This window comes from Hypanus sabinus, chromosome 4, assembly GCF_030144855.1.
Source record: "Hypanus sabinus isolate sHypSab1 chromosome 4, sHypSab1.hap1, whole genome shotgun sequence".
NCBI classification, from domain to species: Eukaryota; Metazoa; Chordata; class Chondrichthyes; order Myliobatiformes; family Dasyatidae; genus Hypanus; species Hypanus sabinus.
The window spans coordinates 12,475,913-12,494,957 of record NC_082709.1 but is presented as its reverse complement, the minus strand read 5'-3'; the positions used below and the strand labels follow the sequence as shown (position 1 = coordinate 12,494,957).

General features: G+C 44.8%; 1 protein-coding gene across 2 annotated transcripts in view; it reads right to left on the bottom strand.

Annotated features, from left to right (window-relative positions):
• The window catches only part of slc38a11 (solute carrier family 38 member 11), a 76,531-nt gene extending 65,838 nt beyond the window's left edge, over positions 1 to 10,693 (bottom strand). The window contains exons 1-4 of one of the 2 annotated variants that reach the window (XM_059966048.1): positions 10,624 to 10,693; positions 10,375 to 10,509; positions 8,497 to 8,562; positions 4,962 to 5,068 (exon numbers count right to left, since the gene is read on the bottom strand). In XM_059966048.1, coding sequence (XP_059822031.1) covers positions 4,962 to 5,068; positions 8,497 to 8,562; positions 10,375 to 10,509; positions 10,624 to 10,684 — 369 coding nt within the window. In that variant the 5' untranslated portion in view covers positions 10,685 to 10,693. The remainder of the gene's footprint in view (positions 1 to 4,961; positions 5,069 to 8,496; positions 8,563 to 10,374; positions 10,510 to 10,623) is intronic. The other variant, XM_059966047.1, reaches the window with a different exon arrangement.
• Between the last annotated feature and the right edge of the window lie 8,352 nt (positions 10,694 to 19,045).

Sequence of the window (19,045 nt, the reverse complement as noted above, 5' to 3'; positions counted from 1 at the left end):
ACTGCACTTCTCTCCAGTTTTTTCTTCCTCATGACTTCTTCCAGATCAACTTTCAGGTTTTGCACTTCATTTGAACTGTCGATGGTCATCTTCAGGTTCTCTTCAAGCTTCCGCTTCCCTCTTTCGAGATTTGTCTGTAATTTCTTCACCTCCGCAAAATCCCCTCTCCAGGTTCTCAGTTTGCTGTTGCCCTCAGTCAGACAACTTTCTTCGTTCTCTCCAACTTGTAAGTCTTCCAAATGGTTCCAGATCACTTTCTCCAGTCTCTCCGTCTTTATTTCAAACTTGATTCTGTAGAGACAGTCACTCAGGAGCTGCGACCTTTGCCAGCCCTGGCACGTGTCCAGAAAACACTTTAGCTCTGTAATTCTCAGCCGCTCCTGCAATGACCTCACTTCATATTCTCCTGAGGCAAATCCAAATACCAAGAGATCATCCACATACACCAAAACTCCAAACGCCTCCACACCCCCTATGGTCTTCCACCTGTCCCGCAGGAAGGTTGCAAGGGCTCCAGATCTGCCCTGGGGCATCTTTTCGGACCCGAAGACTCCTAGGGAATTTATAACGGCCGTCTTCTCCTTGTCGGCCTCACTCATCGGGATCTGGCAACATCCACTCCTCAGATCCAGCACCTTAAACCACGTCGCACCACTCAGACAGGCCATCGCCTCTTCGGCCCTCAGGGCCGTATTCTGGTCAATGACAGTGCGCTTCTTCAACGCACTATAATCCACACACACGCTGCCTACATCTTCCATGGCTATAGGGGCCAGTCGCCGCAACCTCTCTCTCTCCGAGGTGTCTTCAGCAGTCAACTCCCCTCCCTCGTGGTATTTCGCAGCGTCCACTAAGAGGGTCTCACCCTCAGATACTTCCCCCAGGCCGTACCACCACCAGCTCTTGTTTGAATTCGGTATCAGCCCAATGCTGCTACACACGTCCGCACAAGCAGCTCGAAACCCTGGGTGCATCGACAATGCCTCCAAACAGCACTCACCCGCCTCCTCCGGGCAGGCCCCCAAGCACATCAGCAGGGTATTGGTCCTCTCCAGAACCGAAACGCTGCCCATCTCAACAGTGTCCGGACACATCAGCATTAACGATTCATGAACCTCAGTCACCCCCACATTTGCCTCTAAGAATTCCATTTTCACTGACCAACAACCGTCGTCTGGATATTCACCGGCACTGGTACCCCAAATCTCCAGTGCCCTCAATGTCGTCAAGGGTAAATGCTTCCAATAACGGTTATAAAACAAACTGTACAGCAACTTAACCGGCGCCCCGGTGCCGAGGATGGCTTTAACTTGACTTTCATCCATCCGTAACAACACCTGTGCGCTTGGTCCCTCTAAGCCTTCAGGAATAGGGTCTGTTCCTTTCGGGAGTTCCTTGGTACATTGCTGGGAACATGCTTCCCCAGAGACCCCAAGCCATATCCCCACTGGGCCTCCTCTAAGTTTCCCGACACCTCTCGGATCAACTGAACAACTGAGGGAGGAGCTGATCCACTTGACAGATCCCCCTGGCACTGCAAGCAATTTATTTGCCCTCCTAACCAAAAGGGATACCCTAAAAACTTCCCACCAATCTCTTGCCATGGATATGATAAGCCCCCCAGCTGCAGCATTTGACTTCCAGTCGAACCACACGCATTTTCCCACACTTTCACATAACTGACAGCTATCACCCCGAGGTAATTGCACCCGACAGTTCTAACAACGTCACCAGCCCACCTACTCAAACTTCCAACCAATCCCTGTCGCTTTCCCTCAGCCAAGCACTGCCACTCACCCAACAACTGAGGGATCCACTCTGCCCACGCCTCCGCCCCTTTAGGGCTGGACATTATTCCAACAACCGGGCGGAGCTCACCACTGCTGAAACATCCCAACCTGTCACTCCTCACTCTCCAAGCAGTACGGACAACCCATGGCCCCACTGCCATTTCGTCGGTGTTAGTCTGAACTGCTGAGCCTGTGGCGAGAGTTGCAGGGGCCAGAGAAGAAGCTGATATCTCAATTGCAGGAGCAGTGCAGGCCACATGTTTCCATTTGGAGAAGATCAAACAGAAGCTACCGATCGCAGAAATGAGGAAGAATACAGATTCGATGGATGATGTGCTGGATGTGTGGTACATGCTGCCTTTTGCTGACTTTCCCTCGATTGAGGAAGAGACCTTTGGCCCTTCTCCCACTGAGTCAGGTGCAGTGGGGAGGGTTAGCTGTGTGCAGTGTGGGGCATGAGTGAGAGGTTGAGAGAGGAGTTGGTAGTGGGCCCAAGGTGTCCCCAGTTGTGTCCGAGCCTGAGGTGTTTCGGTGAGGGGGTACGGGGGTCTCAGAAGGGTTAGGGAACTCCCAGGTAGTTGGACTATGTAGCACCTGAGGAACAGGGCGTGAGGTTTACTGTGTGGGGAGGAGATGTCACTGTTTGTGCTTGGGTTAGGGTGTGTCGGCAGGAAAGGTGACGAGTTATTTAACAGTCATGAGGACATGACTTTTATTTGGTGGGGGGAGAGTGTAAAAGGGGTTTCTTCTTTTTCTTTGTTACTGTGTATGTAATCAAAATGGCTTCTTTGTTTTGTTAAAAGTAGGAATGCTTCTTTGTTATGATAAGTGCTGGAAGTTTGTTTGGGTTAAAATTACTGATATCGTGAATTGTATTTGTTTGTTAACCAATTGGGATTAATGTTATTCTTTCTTGTGGGTCTGTAAACTGATTGTTGGTGGGCATTTTGGGAAGTCGGCGCGAGGGGGTGAGAGAGACAGGACGCGATGCTGGAAGCTGGGCGAAGGAACGGACCCCGAGCAGGGGTCCGAGGCCCAAGGTTTTCGGTGAGGAGAGGAGACGAAGACAGATTCGTGTGGAGCGTCTGGTCGACCACCGTGGTTGGTCCCAGGCGGCGGGTCGAGGAGTGCGGAGGGGATTGAATGGTGGCCAGAAGACTTCAGTAATTGAGCTCCAACAGTTGTACACGAAGTGGTTTGGACTTTGATAAGTTTGGCACCTTTTCTTTATTTTTTTTCCTTCATATACAATGTATCATTATTAATCACTTAGTTATAGTAACCTTTATAAATTGTACTCATTTAATTGCATATGGTGTACAGTCTGTTTTTGGGCGAGGCGGGGCTGATTACCCAGTTTGGCGGGGCCGAAGGCTGCTCCCCATAGACGAGAATGAGCTGAGCGAGCCTGAGGTGACCCAGGGGGTTACAGGTCTAAAGGTAGATAATTCACCATGAGCAAATGGACTGCACCCAAGGGTTCTGTAAGAGGTAGCCGAAGAGATTGTGCAGGAATTAGTAATGATCTTTCAAGAATCACCGTATTCCGGAGGACGGGAAGATTGCTAATCTCACTCCACTCTTTAAGAAGGGAGGGGGCAGAGAAAAGGATATTATAAGCGGGTTAGCCTGAATTCAGTGATTGGTAAGATATTGGTGTCCATTATTAACATTATTAAATATGAGGTTTTGGGGTATTTGGAGGTGTATGATAAGGTAGGCTAAGGTCAGCATGGTTCCCTTAAGGGGAAATTTTGCCTGATAAATATGTTGAAATTCTTTAAGGAACTAACAGACAAGAATGATATACAAGAGTCAGTGCATGTTATTTACTTGGATTTTCAGTAGGCGTTTGACAATGTTCAGCACGTGAGGCTGCATACCAAGATGAAAGCCTATTGGCATTACAGGAAAGATACTATCATGGACAGAAAACTGGCTGTCTGGCAGGAGGCAAAGTGCAAGAACAGAGAGGGCCTCTTCTGGTTGCCTGCCAATGACTAGTGGACCGCTAATTTTCATGTTATATGTTTATGATTTTGATGATGATATTGATGGCTTTGTGACTAAGTTTGCAGATAATACCAAGATAGGAGGAGAGACAGGTAGTGTGAAGCAGGGAGTTGACCGAAAGACAGTTTGTAAGAATAGGCAAAGAAGTGGCAGATGTAATATAGTAGAGGGAAGTGCGTTGAATCAAAGCTTGCACTTTATTGTCTGCACAAACAACAATGTAAATATGTTGACCCCTGGCCAACAAGTGTATGGTCATGCACTTTGATAGAAGGAATAACGATGTATTCTATTTTCCAAATGGGGAGAAAATTCAAAAATCAGAGTGACTTGGAGTGACTTCAGGATCCTCTAAAGTTTCACTTGCTTGCTGAGTTGGTGATAAGTAAGGCAATGCAATGTTAACATTCATTTCAAGAGGACTAGAATATAAAAGCAAGGATGCAATGCTGAGGTTTAAAAAGGCATTAGGCAGACCGAACTTGGAGTACTCAGTGCACTTTTGGGCCACTTATTTAAGAAAAGACATATAGGTAAAGCAGTGGGTCCAGAGGAGGTTCACAAGAATGATTCGGGGAATAAAAGTGTAAATACATGAGGTGTGTTTGATGGCTCTGGACCTATACTTACTGAAGTTTAGAGGAATGAAGGGAGGATCTCACTGATACTTACTGAATATTGAAAGGACTACATGAGTGGATATGGAGAGGGTATTTCCAATGGTGGATGAGACTAGGACCAGAGGACACAGCCTCAGAAGAGAGGGAAGTCCATTTGCAGCAGGGATGAGAAGGAATTTCTTTAGCCAGCGTGTGATAAATCTGTGGAATTCATTGCCAGGGACAGCCGTGGAGGCCAACTAATTGAGTAAGTGGAAGTTAACAGGCTCTTGCTTAGTCAGGCTGTCAAAGGTTACGGGGGAAAACAGGAGAATGGGGTTGAGAGGGATAATAAATCAGCCATGATCGAATGGTGGAGCTGACTCGATGGGCTGAGTTCTCTAACTCTGCTCCTTTATCTTATGGTCTATCTTGCAGAATGCCAGAGACTAATCGGTTGTGAAAGTTAAGACTCTATGTAACCAATGATGGTGATGTCTAAATTATTCACATTAAAATATTTAACAAAGCCGTGAACAATAATGAAAGTAAAAGTCACCTTTCCCAGGTTAGCAATGTTACGATACATGGACAATGGGAGCACGAACACGAGGGTTGTCATTGCAATCACAAAATGCCTCTCTGCTAAGATATTTTCAGGGCCAACTAGAATTTGAACAAATGATATAGAAATATTATGAAACATGCTTTTAAAATTAAATTCTACATTAACAAACTCAGTATTGTACTTATTTACATAACAGCTTAGCATTCTGTAGTGTGTGGAATGTGAGATGACCAACTTTAAGATGCTGTTTTCTGCTCACGGACTGCAACAATTTTCAGCTTCCTCCTTGTGAGATAGAAGGCAGCTTTTTGTCCCAACAAATCACAGAAGGCATTCAGAGAAATCCCATCAACCCTATTTCCTTTTGATTTAACCTCTTACACATGACCATTGGCATCGTCCCAATTCGGCTACCACAACAGCGACACTTGTGGCATTTCAAAATTGGCAGACATCCTAACATTGTGTATTGTATGCAAATCTTGAAGTCAAAAGACAGCTCTTTAAAAACAGCTTTCCAACCATTATTGCCAAATGGAATGTGGAACAATATCTTGTGAGTTGTATGGATTGTGAAATTAGGAGCCTGATTGTCAGGCAGAATTCTATTAAAACATGTGAACCTATTTTGTCTAGGCCAAAAAGTACAACAACAGAAATGGGTTTCACTTAATCACTGACCAGCTGTTTATGTCTTTCAGCAAAAATTATTTTGAATGTGTTCACTTGAGGTTACAATCTGTATAACATTGGGGGGCAGGGTGGAGATGCATCTCTACCAAAGGAGGTGTAAGGCACTCCTGGCATTGTCCTTGGGTAAGGTGTAGCGCCTCTTAGCCCTCTGCACCAGCCTCACATGGAGCCATGGGAGCAGGTGGTGGATGGTCATATGAGTAGCTGGTGTCCTGGTTATGTGACCACTGACACCAAGCAGACAATCTCTGAAGAGTATTGGTAATGGCTGGGGTCACCCGTCTTGTAAAGACACTGCCCAGAAGAAGGCAATGTCATACCACTGCTGTAGAAAAACTTGCCAAGGACAATCATAGTCATGAGATCCTGATCACCTATGTAATACATGTAAAGTGGGTTTCTTCTTTTTTCTTTGTTACTGTTGGGAAAGGGTTTCTTTTTGTTAACTAGCAGGAATGCTAATTTACTGATACCGAGAATGGTATTCCTTTGTAAACCAAATGGGGATTAATGTTCTTTCTTCTGAGTCTGTAAGCTTTTGTTGACGGGCTTTTGGGCAGATCGGCGTGAGGGGGTCGAGAGAGAGGACGCAATGCTCTAAGCTGGGCGAGGATCGGACCCCAAAGGGGGGTCCGAGGCCGGGAGATTCTCCGAGGAGGGGGGGGGATGAAGCTAGATGTGCTTGGTTGACCACTCGGAGGGTCCTGAGCTGTTTGGAGAGTCCGAGGAGTTCGGAGGGTCCTGAGCTGCGAGTCGAGGAGTTCGGAGGAGATCGAATGGTGGCCAGAAGACTTCAGAAATTGAGCTCCAACGGCTGTGCACGAAGTGGTTTGGACTTTGATAAGTTTGGCGCCTTTTCTTTAATTTTCTCTTCATATATACTGTATCGTTATTAATCACTTAGTTATAGTAACCTTTATAAATTGTACTCATTTAATCGCATATGGTGTACTGTCTGTTTTTGGGTGAGGCGGGGACATCACACAGCATCCACACCAGCTGATTACCCAGTTTGGCGGGGCCGAAGGCTGCTCCCCTAGACGAAATGAGCTGAGCGAGCCTGAGGCGACCCAGGGGGTTACATACAACATGGTACATAATGATGACGATGATTACATTGGTTTTCATGCAACTGAATTTCAACAAGTTATCTTGTGCAATCTTCAACAATGGATGAAAATCCCTGTGAAACTGCATTGAGAGTCTTTCATCACAAGTTCAAGAAGACAGCTCACCAACACCTTCCCTAGGGCAGTCAGTGAATGCCATTTAAGTTCTGACTATGCAGAAAATATCAGAGTTTTATCGATGGAGTTGTAAAAAAGATCAGTACTGGTTATCTAGCAATCTCCTGTATCTATTAATGACTTTGAAGAAAAGAGAGGAATGTAACAAGTTTCTAGACAGAACAAAGCTGACTGAGAAATTAATTCATCTGGAGGATGTAAAGATTCTGTCGTCAAAGTCAGAATCACTAGCACACCATGAAATCTGATGTTATCTGGCAGTAGTATATATATCTATAGCTATAGCTATAAAATTAAATAAGTAGTTCAAAAAGAGATAAAAGGTAGTGAGGTAGTGTTCATGGGTTTAATGTCCATTCAACAATCTGATGACAGAGGTTAGGAAGCTGTTCCTGAATCATTGAGTGTGTGGCTGCATGCTCCTCTATCTCCACCCCTCCACCCACCCCCCCCACCACCCCCAATGGTAGTAATGAGAACAGGGCATGTCCGGAGTGATAGGGGTCATAAATGTTGGATGTCAGCTTTTTGAGGTATCGCTCCTTGAAGACGTCCTGGATGCTGGGGAGTCTGGTGCCCATGATGGAGCTGACTTTCTGTACCTTATTTTGATCCTGTGCAGTAGTCCCCCACCTCCACCCCACCCATAGCAGGTAGTGATGCAGCCACAGTATGTCTGTGGAAATTTATGAGTGTCTTTAAGATACAATAATTATCCTAAAATGTAGTGTTGATTAATTTATGACTGAAGATATAGTTTGGTGATGTACACATTGACAAGAACAGTACTCAAGCAACATTCCCACAACATCTTGTTTCCTTGCTTAGCTTAAATAGATAAGTAGCTCTTGCAATTAAGCTGTTGTTGATGGCAATATGGTTACACTTGTTGGCATGACATCGAAAACTTTGACAAAGTTCGACAGATTTGTGGAGGAGAACATATTGACTGGCTGCATCAGAGCCAGGTATGGAAGTTCACAATGTCCCTGATGGAAAAATCAAACTTCTATCAGAATGATAGAAGCGTGTTTGAAGCTGGTGGGAACTTCAGACTGTCTAAGTGAGAGGTTAAAGATAGCAGTAAACACTCCAGTCAGTTGATTAACACAGTACTTGGCCGGATATACCGTCTAGGCCAGATTCTTTCGGTGGGTTGACCTTTTAAAAGATGCTCTCATGTCGGCCTCAGAGAGTGAAATGGTATCAGTGGTTGTGGGAGTTAACGAGTGTGCCTCCATGTTTTGTCAGTCAAAGTGACCATAAGAATCATTGAGCTCATCTGGGAGCGAAACCCTGTTGTCATTCAGGTTGCTTGGTTTTACTTTGTAGGAGCTGATGGCATTCAAGCCCTGTCACAGTGGTCACACAACCTTCAGTGTTTCAGGTTTGGCCTAGAATTGCCATGTCACATGTGAGATGGCACTCCAGATATCATACCTGGACTTCTTGTACTTTCCTGGGTCACCCGACCCGAACACTACCAAAAGCACAATTTATAATTTACCTGTGTATATCATTTTAGAATTAATCTAATGCTCGTATTCAGTGTTACGATATGAAACAATCCTTTAATAATAACCTACCACCTGGAATTTGCTGCAACACTTTGGTTAATGTATCTCCCGCGATGATGTTGTAGCTTATCATGGCTGAAAATTAAATTTTGCATTTTACAAAGTGAATTCATGTTCATAACAAATGTGGTTAAGAATAAACTCTATAACAATACATTTATAAATATAAATGATCTAATTTTTCTTTGATCCGGGAATACAGGTCCATGATACATTGAAAGTGGCATCTCAGGTAGATAGGGTCATAAATAAAGATTTTGGCATACTGGCCTTCATAAACAATGTATTGAGTACAGGAGATGGGATGTTATGTTGAAGTTGTATAAGACATCGCTGAGGCCTAGGGCATGGCTTTGGTCAGCTACCTACAGGAATGATGTAATTAAGGTTGAAAAAGTACAGAGAAAATTTATAAGGATGTTGCCAAGTCTGGAGGACTGAGTTATAAGAGAAATTTGAATAGGGTAGGACTATTCCTTGAAATGTAGAAGACTGAGGAAAGATTTGATAGAGATATACAAACTTATGAGGGGCAAACACAGGGTAAATGCAAGCAGGTTTTTTCTACTGTGATTGGGTGGGACTATAACCAGAGGTCATGGACTAATGGTGAAAGGTGAGAAGTTTAAGAGGAACATGAGGGGTAACTCCTTCACTCAGAGGGTCATGAGAGTGTGGATTGTGCTGCTAGTGCAAGTGGGCATACAAGCTCGATTTCAATGTTTAAGAGAAGCTTGGATAGGCACATGGATGGTAGGATTCTGGTCCCATTGCAGGTCAATGGAAGTAGGCAGTTTAAATGGTTTTGCATGAACTAGATGGGCCAAAGGGTCTGTTTCTGAGCTGTACTTTTCTATGACTCTATTACCATTTCTAATGACTACATTAATATAGTTACACTATATAGATCATGAATATTAGTTCACACTTTTACTACTTTTGAACTACATGCCAAGTGAAAAGCTCACTTTCTGAATGGCTCAGACTAGAAAATTATACAGGTTTAAAAATCTGGACACAGAGCATTGCCTTTATTTGAAAAAAAAATTCTGGAATAGAATGCAACTTCCAGGTCAAATTGCAACACTTTGGAAATTCAACTTCGAATTTCTTTGCATGAATCACCCTTCCTGCACAAGAAATTAGGCACCACTGTTCCAAAGAATGCTTATCATTGGCATCTTCAGAACTGCTGTCTCTTCAGCAGAATTATTTCAAGGAATCTCTTGAACAGCTGGACCTTGTTTCTGGAAAGGAAACCCATTTATTGTTTTCGTTTAATTTACATGCTTTTCTCAGGACTCCCCAAACTTAACTACTTCCAGACCCAGATCTTACAACTCCTACCACGCATGGTTGCTGATATCGTCCCTGAGGGCTCAGTCCACTGACCAAGCTACTGGCCACTGACCCCATCTCCAATCCCAGACATGGCAAAAGTGCGCAAGAGACACACATTTGTGCCTTGGGCCATCTTGGGTCTTAGTGAATTTGCAGTGGCAGGCCCACTGGCACGAATAAACTTGCAGGCCATAAATTCTCCAAAAATCAACATTACGCCAACGTTTTTGGAAGTCATTATGGCAAGCTCAATAAAACTGGATGGGTACGTGGCCAAAATTTAGAGTATTACATGGGGTACTATAGAAAATGGGACATCCAAGGTATTACCGCCAGACAGACCACTAATGGCTTTTTGCATATTCAGTATTTCTATATTGCTACGTAAAAGATACAATGGCATATATGTTTTCTTGGACATCAAAAATTATATAGCTCTAACTACATTCTCTAAATAATTTGTAATGCACACTTGATTGCCAAAGGTAACAAATTATACTAGCTAGAAAAAATAATGTTCAAACAATGTTGAAATTAAGCTCTTACTAATAAAAGGATATAAAAATTGCAGAATTGAAAGAATCATATAGCCTTTTAAACCAAAAGCTTTATTCACTAGACATTGATACGTGTTGGTTCCAGATAGGTTTCCTCCTTTAATCAACAAGATACTTGAGTAATCTATAAACAAAACAGAAAAGTAATCTCCCATGAGTTTAGGATGTATGTCATGTAAAAGTGACAACTGTTAAATATATTGCAATGATTAGACATATAATCCACAAACTGGGTTACCTGTTACATATGCGACGATGGTGAGAAGCAGAATTCCAAATGGAAGACCAGCTTGTCTCATTGAGTATGGTAACCCTGACAACATAAAGTGCAAAATAATTTGTAAATAGATACACATTTTAAAAAATACTGATGTTATTTTTTAAAACAAAATATCCAGTTTAATACCCAGTTAGTACAAGAGATTTATCTTATGAGTAATCGACCTTTTATCCATGTTCATTTTCTCAAATAACCCATAGTAATTCTTTACTAAAATTATGAAATACACTCATTCAACATAATGATACATCAGGTAACATTAATCTACCTTACTTTGAAAGTAGTTCATATCTATGTAACCCTACTGGAAAGATTTTACAGTGTAGTCCAGTAAAAATCCTGGCAAAAATCAGGATCAGATTTAACACCACCAGCATATATCGTGAAATTTGTTGACTTTACGACAGCAGTGCAATGCAATTCCTAATAATTTAAGAAAAAGACTGAATACACCATTTAAAGCCATCTTCCATGTCATATGCATGCTTTTATTTAATCAATATGTCTTCTGGGTAGTCCGTTGGGAATGACAATGATGTCAGTGATGCCTCTGATGAGAGCGAAGCTCGAACTGGGAAGCGCAGATGTGCCCGCAGTTTGGGCGCATTATGGCCATTGAAGGGTTGGGTTGCCTCTCCTTGAGGTCCTGGCACTTTTGATTGAGGTCCTTCAGCGGCTGCTCTTTGAATGTGCTGGTGCCTTTGTAGGCTGCCTGGTCAAAGCCTTTCAACCACTCACAGGGATATTGCATGCCTTCAAGAACACTTTCACACAGCCTTTATAGTGTTCTGTGGGGCCTCCCTGCTTTCCAGTGCCAGGTGCCAGCTTGGAACAGAATACCATCTTTGGAAAGCGGTCGTCTTCCATCCAGACCACTACCCCCCAACTCATCAAAGTTGAGCCTTCATGGTGATAGTGTCTCTGTGCCAGAGTTCTTGGCTCTTTGTAGCACTTCTGTGCTGGGGACTCTGTCTTGCCACCAGATGCCCATGATCTTGCAAAGACATCGCAGGTGGAACTGGTCAAGCATCTTGATGTGCTTGCGGAAGGGGGGCTATGTTTCACAGCCATACAGCAGAGAAGTCAGGACGACTGCTCTGTAGACTGCCATCTCGGTCTTCAGCCAGATGCCATGTTCTCCCCCCACATGTGTCCATAGCCTTCCAAAGGACGCCCCAGTTTTTGCAAGTCTGTTTGAGATCTCTCGATCTATACTGCAGGAGGAGGTGAGACAGCTTCCCAGGTAGGTGAAGGCGTCAGCATTGTTGAGCTGTGTGCCCTCAATCTCAATTCATGGTTCCACAAGGTTGGTATGGGGTGTGGGCTGAAGTAGAACCTCTGTCTTCCACAAGGTGATGGTAAGGCCGAATTTTCTTGCTGCCACAGCAAGGCAGTCAGCGAGCTCCCGCAGGTCCCTTTCACTGTGTACTGCAAGAGCGCAGTCATCTGCAGTGAGGAAGTCTCGTACTACTGCTTCCAGCACGTTGGTCTTGGCCTTGAGGTGTCGCAGATCAAAGAAGCGTCCATCAGTCCTGTAGCGAATTGTTATTCCCACATCAGTCTATGAGACAGCGGGGAACAACATCGTGACAAACAGCAGGCTGAAAAGAGTAGGTGTGAAGACATAGCCCTGCTTGACACCGTTAGTTACTGGGAAGCGGTCAGAGGTGCACCCATTTTCAATGACCTTGGCCATCATGATGTCGTGGAATGACTTGACAATGCTCACCAGTCTTAGGGGGCAGCCTAACTTGGTAAGGATGTGCCTGTGTGACTGACGGTATTAAATGCTTTCATCAGGTCCACAAAGAGGATGTAGAGATTCTGGTTCTGTTCCTGGCACTTCTCCTGGATCTGCCTGACGGCAAAGTTCATGTCCCCTGTCTCTCTGTTAGATCTGAAACCACATTGGCTTTCTGAGACGTCATCAAGGAGGTGGGAGGTAATCCTGTTCAGTATGATATGGGCCATGATCTTCCTGGCTATGCTCAGGAGAGACATGCTTCTGTGGTTGTCACAGGATGCCCTCTCCCTTTTGTTCCTATACAGGTGGATGTTGTTTGCATCCTGAAAGTCAAGAGGTAGACAGGCTTTCTCCCAGAACTGCTGCACGACCCCTGCCAGCCTCTGAAGAAAGGTTTCGCCACCCTCCTTGAAGACTTCTGGTGGGATCCCATCCAGGCCAGTGGCCTTACCTGGCTGCAGCTGGTTGACTGTTTTCCTAGCTTCTACCAGTCTGGGGGGGGAATCATCAAAGTCCTTCGAGACTGGGCGCAGGGGCATGTCTTCTATGGCCTGGCCGACTATCTGGGATGTCTTGTACAACAGCTGGTTGAAATGGTCTGCCCAGCGTTGAACAATGTCGCCTTTGTCAGTGGGGCATGCTCCATCCAAGGAGTGGACTGGCGCCATGATGCTGGAGGAAGGTCTGGACACTGTCTTCAGACCATCAAAGAACTTCTGGTCAGTGTAGTGCTGAAGCCCTGCCGCTTTGGCCTCCCACCACTGGTCCTCCATCTTCTACAGCTCAGCCTGGACCGTACTACAGAGGTGCTTCAAGCGGTCATGTTTGGAGGTTGACTGCTCGTCACTAGGCCAGCTTGCAAAGGCCTCCTGCTTCTGCTTGAGAAGGGTGATGATGTCAGAGCTGTTCTGACTGAACTAGTCCTGATGCTTCCTCCTGGAGTACACTTGCAGCACCGTATGAGGACAGCCACGCTGTTTCAGGGTCTGCTTCCTCAAGTTGATCGTCCAGTTTACTGATCCTGGGGTCAGCGAGTCATTGAATGCTCGGCTTCCACTTAACTTCAGCCTGGTGGCGCCTGTGTGCCCTGGCGATCTGATATGACAGCCTGCTTCTCAGCAGGACGTGGTCAGTCCAGCAGCCTGCTCCCCTCATTGCCCTAGTGATGATCCATCCCTGATATCCCAGTGCCTTGTGATCACCCAATCGATCAGGTGCCAGTTCTTGGAGCGTGGGTGCATCAGGTTGCCTTGTGGATGTCTGGAAGCTGAAAGAAGGTGTTGGTGATTGTCACCCACTTTCTGCGCAGACGGTGAGTAGTAGCTGCCCATTTGAATTCTCCTTTCCGAGGCCTTGCTTGTCAATGACTTCCAGCCAAATCTGATGGTTACTGCCTACTCAGGCATTAAAGTCACCAAGTAGCAGGTTCATGTCATCTTTGGGGACAGAGCGTAGTAGCTGGTCGAGTTTCTGGTAGAACAGTTCCTTCAGTTCATAGGTGAATGTCATGGTGGGTGCGTAGGCACTGATCAGAGTCAGATGAGTCTTGGCTTTCAGAGGCAGCCTCCTTCCCAGTTGATGCCTCTGGGAAGGGACTCCAGGTCCCTGACGATTGTGGTCTGAATGGCGAAGCCAATTCTGGCTACTCTCGCCTGCTCCTTTCCCTTGCCACTCCAGGAAAACATGCAGCCAGCACCCACTTCTGTGATTCCACAGTCTCAGCCAGGCGTGTCTCACAGAGCACTGCAATGTTGACGTTTTACTTCTGAAGCATGTGTCCTACAAGAGCAGTTCGCCTCTCTGGTCTGTAACTGGTCTTGTTGTCCACATGCGCCCTGACATTCCAGGCTCCAACACAGGGTCTGCTAAACTTTCTGGTGGTTCTTCTTTCTTTTATGGTTTTTGAGGTAATTCAACTGGAAAATTGATGTTCAGTCAGCTGTGGCATGCTTACAAGACAGACTGAGGCAAGCTTTCTTTAGGTCACCTTTTCCAGACCCTTTCCCGTGCGGTCCATGAAGATGGCTGCTGTGTCGTCAAGGTGGATCCAAACACTGCCCTTGCCTCATGAGAAGAGAGCGACCATCCTGCCCTGGCCACCTGAGTGTAGTTCCGTGACTAGTGACTCCCTGCGCCATCTTGTGCCTGTCACCGTCACCACTTGCCATTGGTTTGGTTGTTGAGACTGATCAAATCCTGGGCAGGAGGTGTATGAAGTCCATGAGTTGCCCAAGTGTCATGATCTCCCTTTTGGTCCAGACGCTGATGTCAAAAGGGATGCCAGGCATAACGTTTTGATGATGGTATGTAGTTGTGCACAGGCATGACAAATTGGTGACAAGTATGAACCTGAATGTCAGAAAATATCACAAACTGCACTGACAGTTATGGGATGAAACAGAGAGAGCTAAGCAGCACAAGAAAGCTGAAGAACTTGTGAGTAACAGTGAAAGACACGCTGAATTTAAAGTGAAAATGTGGCAATGGGAAAGTCGACGAATTTGATAGCGCTAATGAAGGCTGGGAGTCATATATCGAGAGTTGAACTGGATGAAACAGCAGCACCAAGATTTCATAGTGCGTCTAGAGCCTTACGCACTACATCCTAACATGGATGCTGAACTTCAGAACTTGGACATGTCTGGAGTTCTCTCCAGGGTTGAGTGGAGAGATTGGGTCATGCCCATTGTCCTGGTGATCCAGAAAGGAAAGGCTGGAGCCGTTCATATATGTGGAGCTTTCAAAGTGAGCAACAACCCAGCGCTGTGTACTGTGCAGTATCCCCTGCCACAAATGGAAGACACCTTTGCAGGCAGGGAGAGGTGTTCAAAGAAAGGCTCGAGACAAGTCAATCTGCAAATGGAGATTGAGGAGTCAAGCAGGAAGTTCCTCCCAATCAACACTCACAAGGGACTGTTCCAGTATAATTGCTTCATATTTGGCATTGCATCAGTTCCAGCAATTTGGCAAAGAGCAATGGACAAGTGCTCCAAGATATCCCAGGAACACAATGTTACCTTGATGACATTAACGTGACTGGCAAAAATGATGAAGAGCACTTCCAGAGCCTTGGTAAAGTGCTTAGCAAGCTGTGAGTATGGTCTATGTGCAAAGAAAGAGAAATGGGAGTTTTTCAAGAATGTAATCTCATATTGCGGACATGTCATTGGCAAGCATGGTTTAATAAGTCACAGGAGAAGATTGAAACAGTGCTATAAGCACCCAAACTGAAAACTTGGGCATTGTAAGCTACTACTACCAGTTTCTCCCAAACATCACTACAGTGATGCACCAGTTGAATGCATTGTTACAGACAGGAGCAAATTGGGAATGGTCTGAAAGATGTGAAAAAGCATTCAAGGAAACATCTGATGAACTGTTCACCCATTGTGACCATCTCTGACCTTCCCTGCCCATCAGACCTGCATGCGATGCATCCCCTTAAGGCACTGGAGCCGTTTTATCATACACTATGAAAGATGGATCTGAACACCCAATTGTGCTTGCTTCAAGATCACTGATGAGTGCAGAATGCAGCCATGCACAGATCAACAGAGAGACTCTTAGTCTAGTATGGCGAATAAAGAAGTTTCACCACTACATCTATGGACAAAAGTTTGTGCTAGTGTCAGATCACCAGCCCCTTGTGTCTATTTTCAATCCCAGGAAGGGAATTCCAGTGATGACTGCTACCTGGTTACAATGTTGGTCACTATTCCTAGCAGCCCATTCTTATGACATTGAGAACACAGCAACACTGATGGCTTGTCATGCCTTCCACTACTGGCAACTGAAGAAGTCTTCATACTGTGACCCAGCAGAAGAGTTCCTCACCACATTGGTGGATCAGCTGCCAGTAACAAATTCCAAAAGACAAAGGGAAACAAGGACCAACACAACATTGTCAAAAGTCTATGACATCACCACTCAAGGATGGGTTGCCTATGGTAGCCCTATTTCCAGAGTTCTCAGCGAGACGAGACCAACTGTCCATATGTCAAAGAACACTGATGTGTGGATCTTGTGTTATTGTTCCCTCGAAATTACACACCAGAGCGGTAAAAAAATCTGCATGAAGGACACCTGGGTACAGTCAAGATGAAGAGTCTCACCTGGAGCTATATGTGGTAGATAAACAGAGTGAAGACTTGGCCAAAAGCTGTTCTGGATGCCACAAGGTTCCAATAGGACCCCCACAGGCACCGTTAAACTCATAGGAGTGGCCGTCATCACCATGGTGAAGAGTACATATGACTTTGCTGGGTCATTCATGGACTCCAGGTTACTGATTGCAGTGGTTGCTCATTTGAAGTGGCTGGAGGTTATTCCAATGAAGTCAAACTTGTCAGCAAAGACTGTCTCTGCTCTGAGGACTATCTTCTTCGGAAACTGTTTATGCAAACAAATTGTGAGAGACAACAGACCACAATACACGTCAGAAGAATTCCTACAGTTCATGAAGAAAAATGGCATCAGATATTTCAAGTCAGCTCCTCACCACCCAGCAATGAATGGGTTAGCTGAAAGGTTTATCCAAACCTTTAAAAATTCCATTAAAGTGATGGATAAGGAGGACATTTCACTACAGCACAAGGTGGACAACTTCCTTTTTGTGTATCGGAACTCTGTTCATGCGATGAGAAATCAGACACTGCAATGCGATTCATGAACTGGAATCTAAGATCTTGCATAGACCTCCAGATCTATGGAAGGAACTGCCGAATAAACAGTTCAGCTGGTTGCCAAGTGAAGCAGCAAGGAGCTTCGAGATTGGACAGGAAGTCCTAGCGAGAAGACAAGTGGATACCCGGTAGGATAGCGACAAGAACTGGACCACTGATGTACACAGACGATGTTGGAGATCAGACATGGAGACGTCATTTGGATCAGATACTGGATGCTCAACCAAAGAACATGACCGAGTTGACTGTATCCAACAAGATGGACACATTACAGTCTCCAGACCTACCTCTCACAGACTGACAGCAGCATGACACCAAAAACCAAGAATGTTATCTTAGACTAGACACCTGCCAAACCTGATACCTCTCCACAGGTCCAGAGGCATTATCCTGAAAGAAACAGTGCGCCAGCCAAAAGACTGAACCTTTAGAACTGTGAAGTTATTGTAAAAGCATGTTTATTTGGAATATGGGTTTATGAAAGGGAAATTTAATATTTTGTACATATACATTTTTATGTTGCACTAACCTAAAGGGAGAGGATGTGTAATGAATGGTTCTATTTCTTTTAGAGCAAAAATTGGTCCTTTGAAGAAAGTAGAAATATAAAAGGTTGTAGACGTTAGACTCTGTAGCAACAAACAATCAGCTGGAGGATCTTAGTGGGTTAAGCAGCAGCACTCCCGATGCAGAGCTTTGTCTGAAACATTTACTGAAACTCAGTAAATCCATAATAAGAACAATAACCATAATAGAATCAATGAAAGACTGCACCAACTTGGATGTTCAACCAGTGAACAACAGACAACAATCTGTGTAAATACAAAAATAAATAAATAATAATTAGCAAATAAGCAATAAAGATCTAGAACATGAGATGAACAGTCTTTGAAAGAGAGCCCCTTGATTGTGGGAACATTTCAATGATGGGACAAGTGAAGATATCCCCTTTAGTTCAGGAGTCTGATGGTTGAGGAGTAATAACTGTTCCTGAATCCAATGATGTGAGTCCTGAGTCTCCTCTACCTTCTTCCTGATGGCAGCAGTGAGAAAAACATTGCCTGGGTGGTGGGATTCCCTGAAGGTGGAAGCTATTTTCTCGAGATGGCACTCCTTGTAGACCTGCTCAATGGTGGGGAGGGTTTTACTCCCAATGGCCTGGGCCATATTCACTGCTTTTTGTACAATTTTCTGTTCAAGGACATTGGTGTTTCCATTCCAGGCAGTGATGCAGTCAATCAATATACTATCCACCACACATCTATAGAAGATTGTCAAAGTTTTAGATTTCATGCCAAAACTTTGCACACTCCTAATGAAGTAGAGGCACTGCCATGCTTTCTCCACTGCCATTCCACTTACCTGCTGGGTCAAGGCTAGGTCCTCCAAAATGATAACACCAGGGAATTTTGAGTTGCTGATCCTCTCCAACTCTGATCCTCTAATCTGGACTGGCTCATGGCCCTCTGGTTTCCTTCTCCTAAAGTCAATAATCAGTTCCTTTTTCTTGCTGACCATAAGACAATAGACAATAGACAATAGGTGCAGAAGTAGACCATTCGGCCCCCTCCAGTCTGCACCGCCATTCTGAGATCATGGCTGATCATTCACTATCAATACCCAGTCCCTGCCTTGTCCCCATATCCCTTGATTCCCCTATCCATCAGATATCTATCCAGCTCCTTCTTGAAAGCATCCAGAGAATTGGCCTCCACCGTCTTCCGAGGCAGTGCATTCCACACCTCCACAACTCTCTGGGAGAAGAAGCTCTTCCTCAACTCTGTTTTAAATAACTGACCTCTTATTCTCAATTCATGCCCTCTGGTACTGGACTCTCCCAACATCTGGAACATATTTCCTGCCTCAATCCTATCAAATCCTTTAATTATCTTAAACGTTTCAATCAGATCCCCTCTCAATCTCCTCAATTCCAGCGTGTACAAGCCCAATCTCT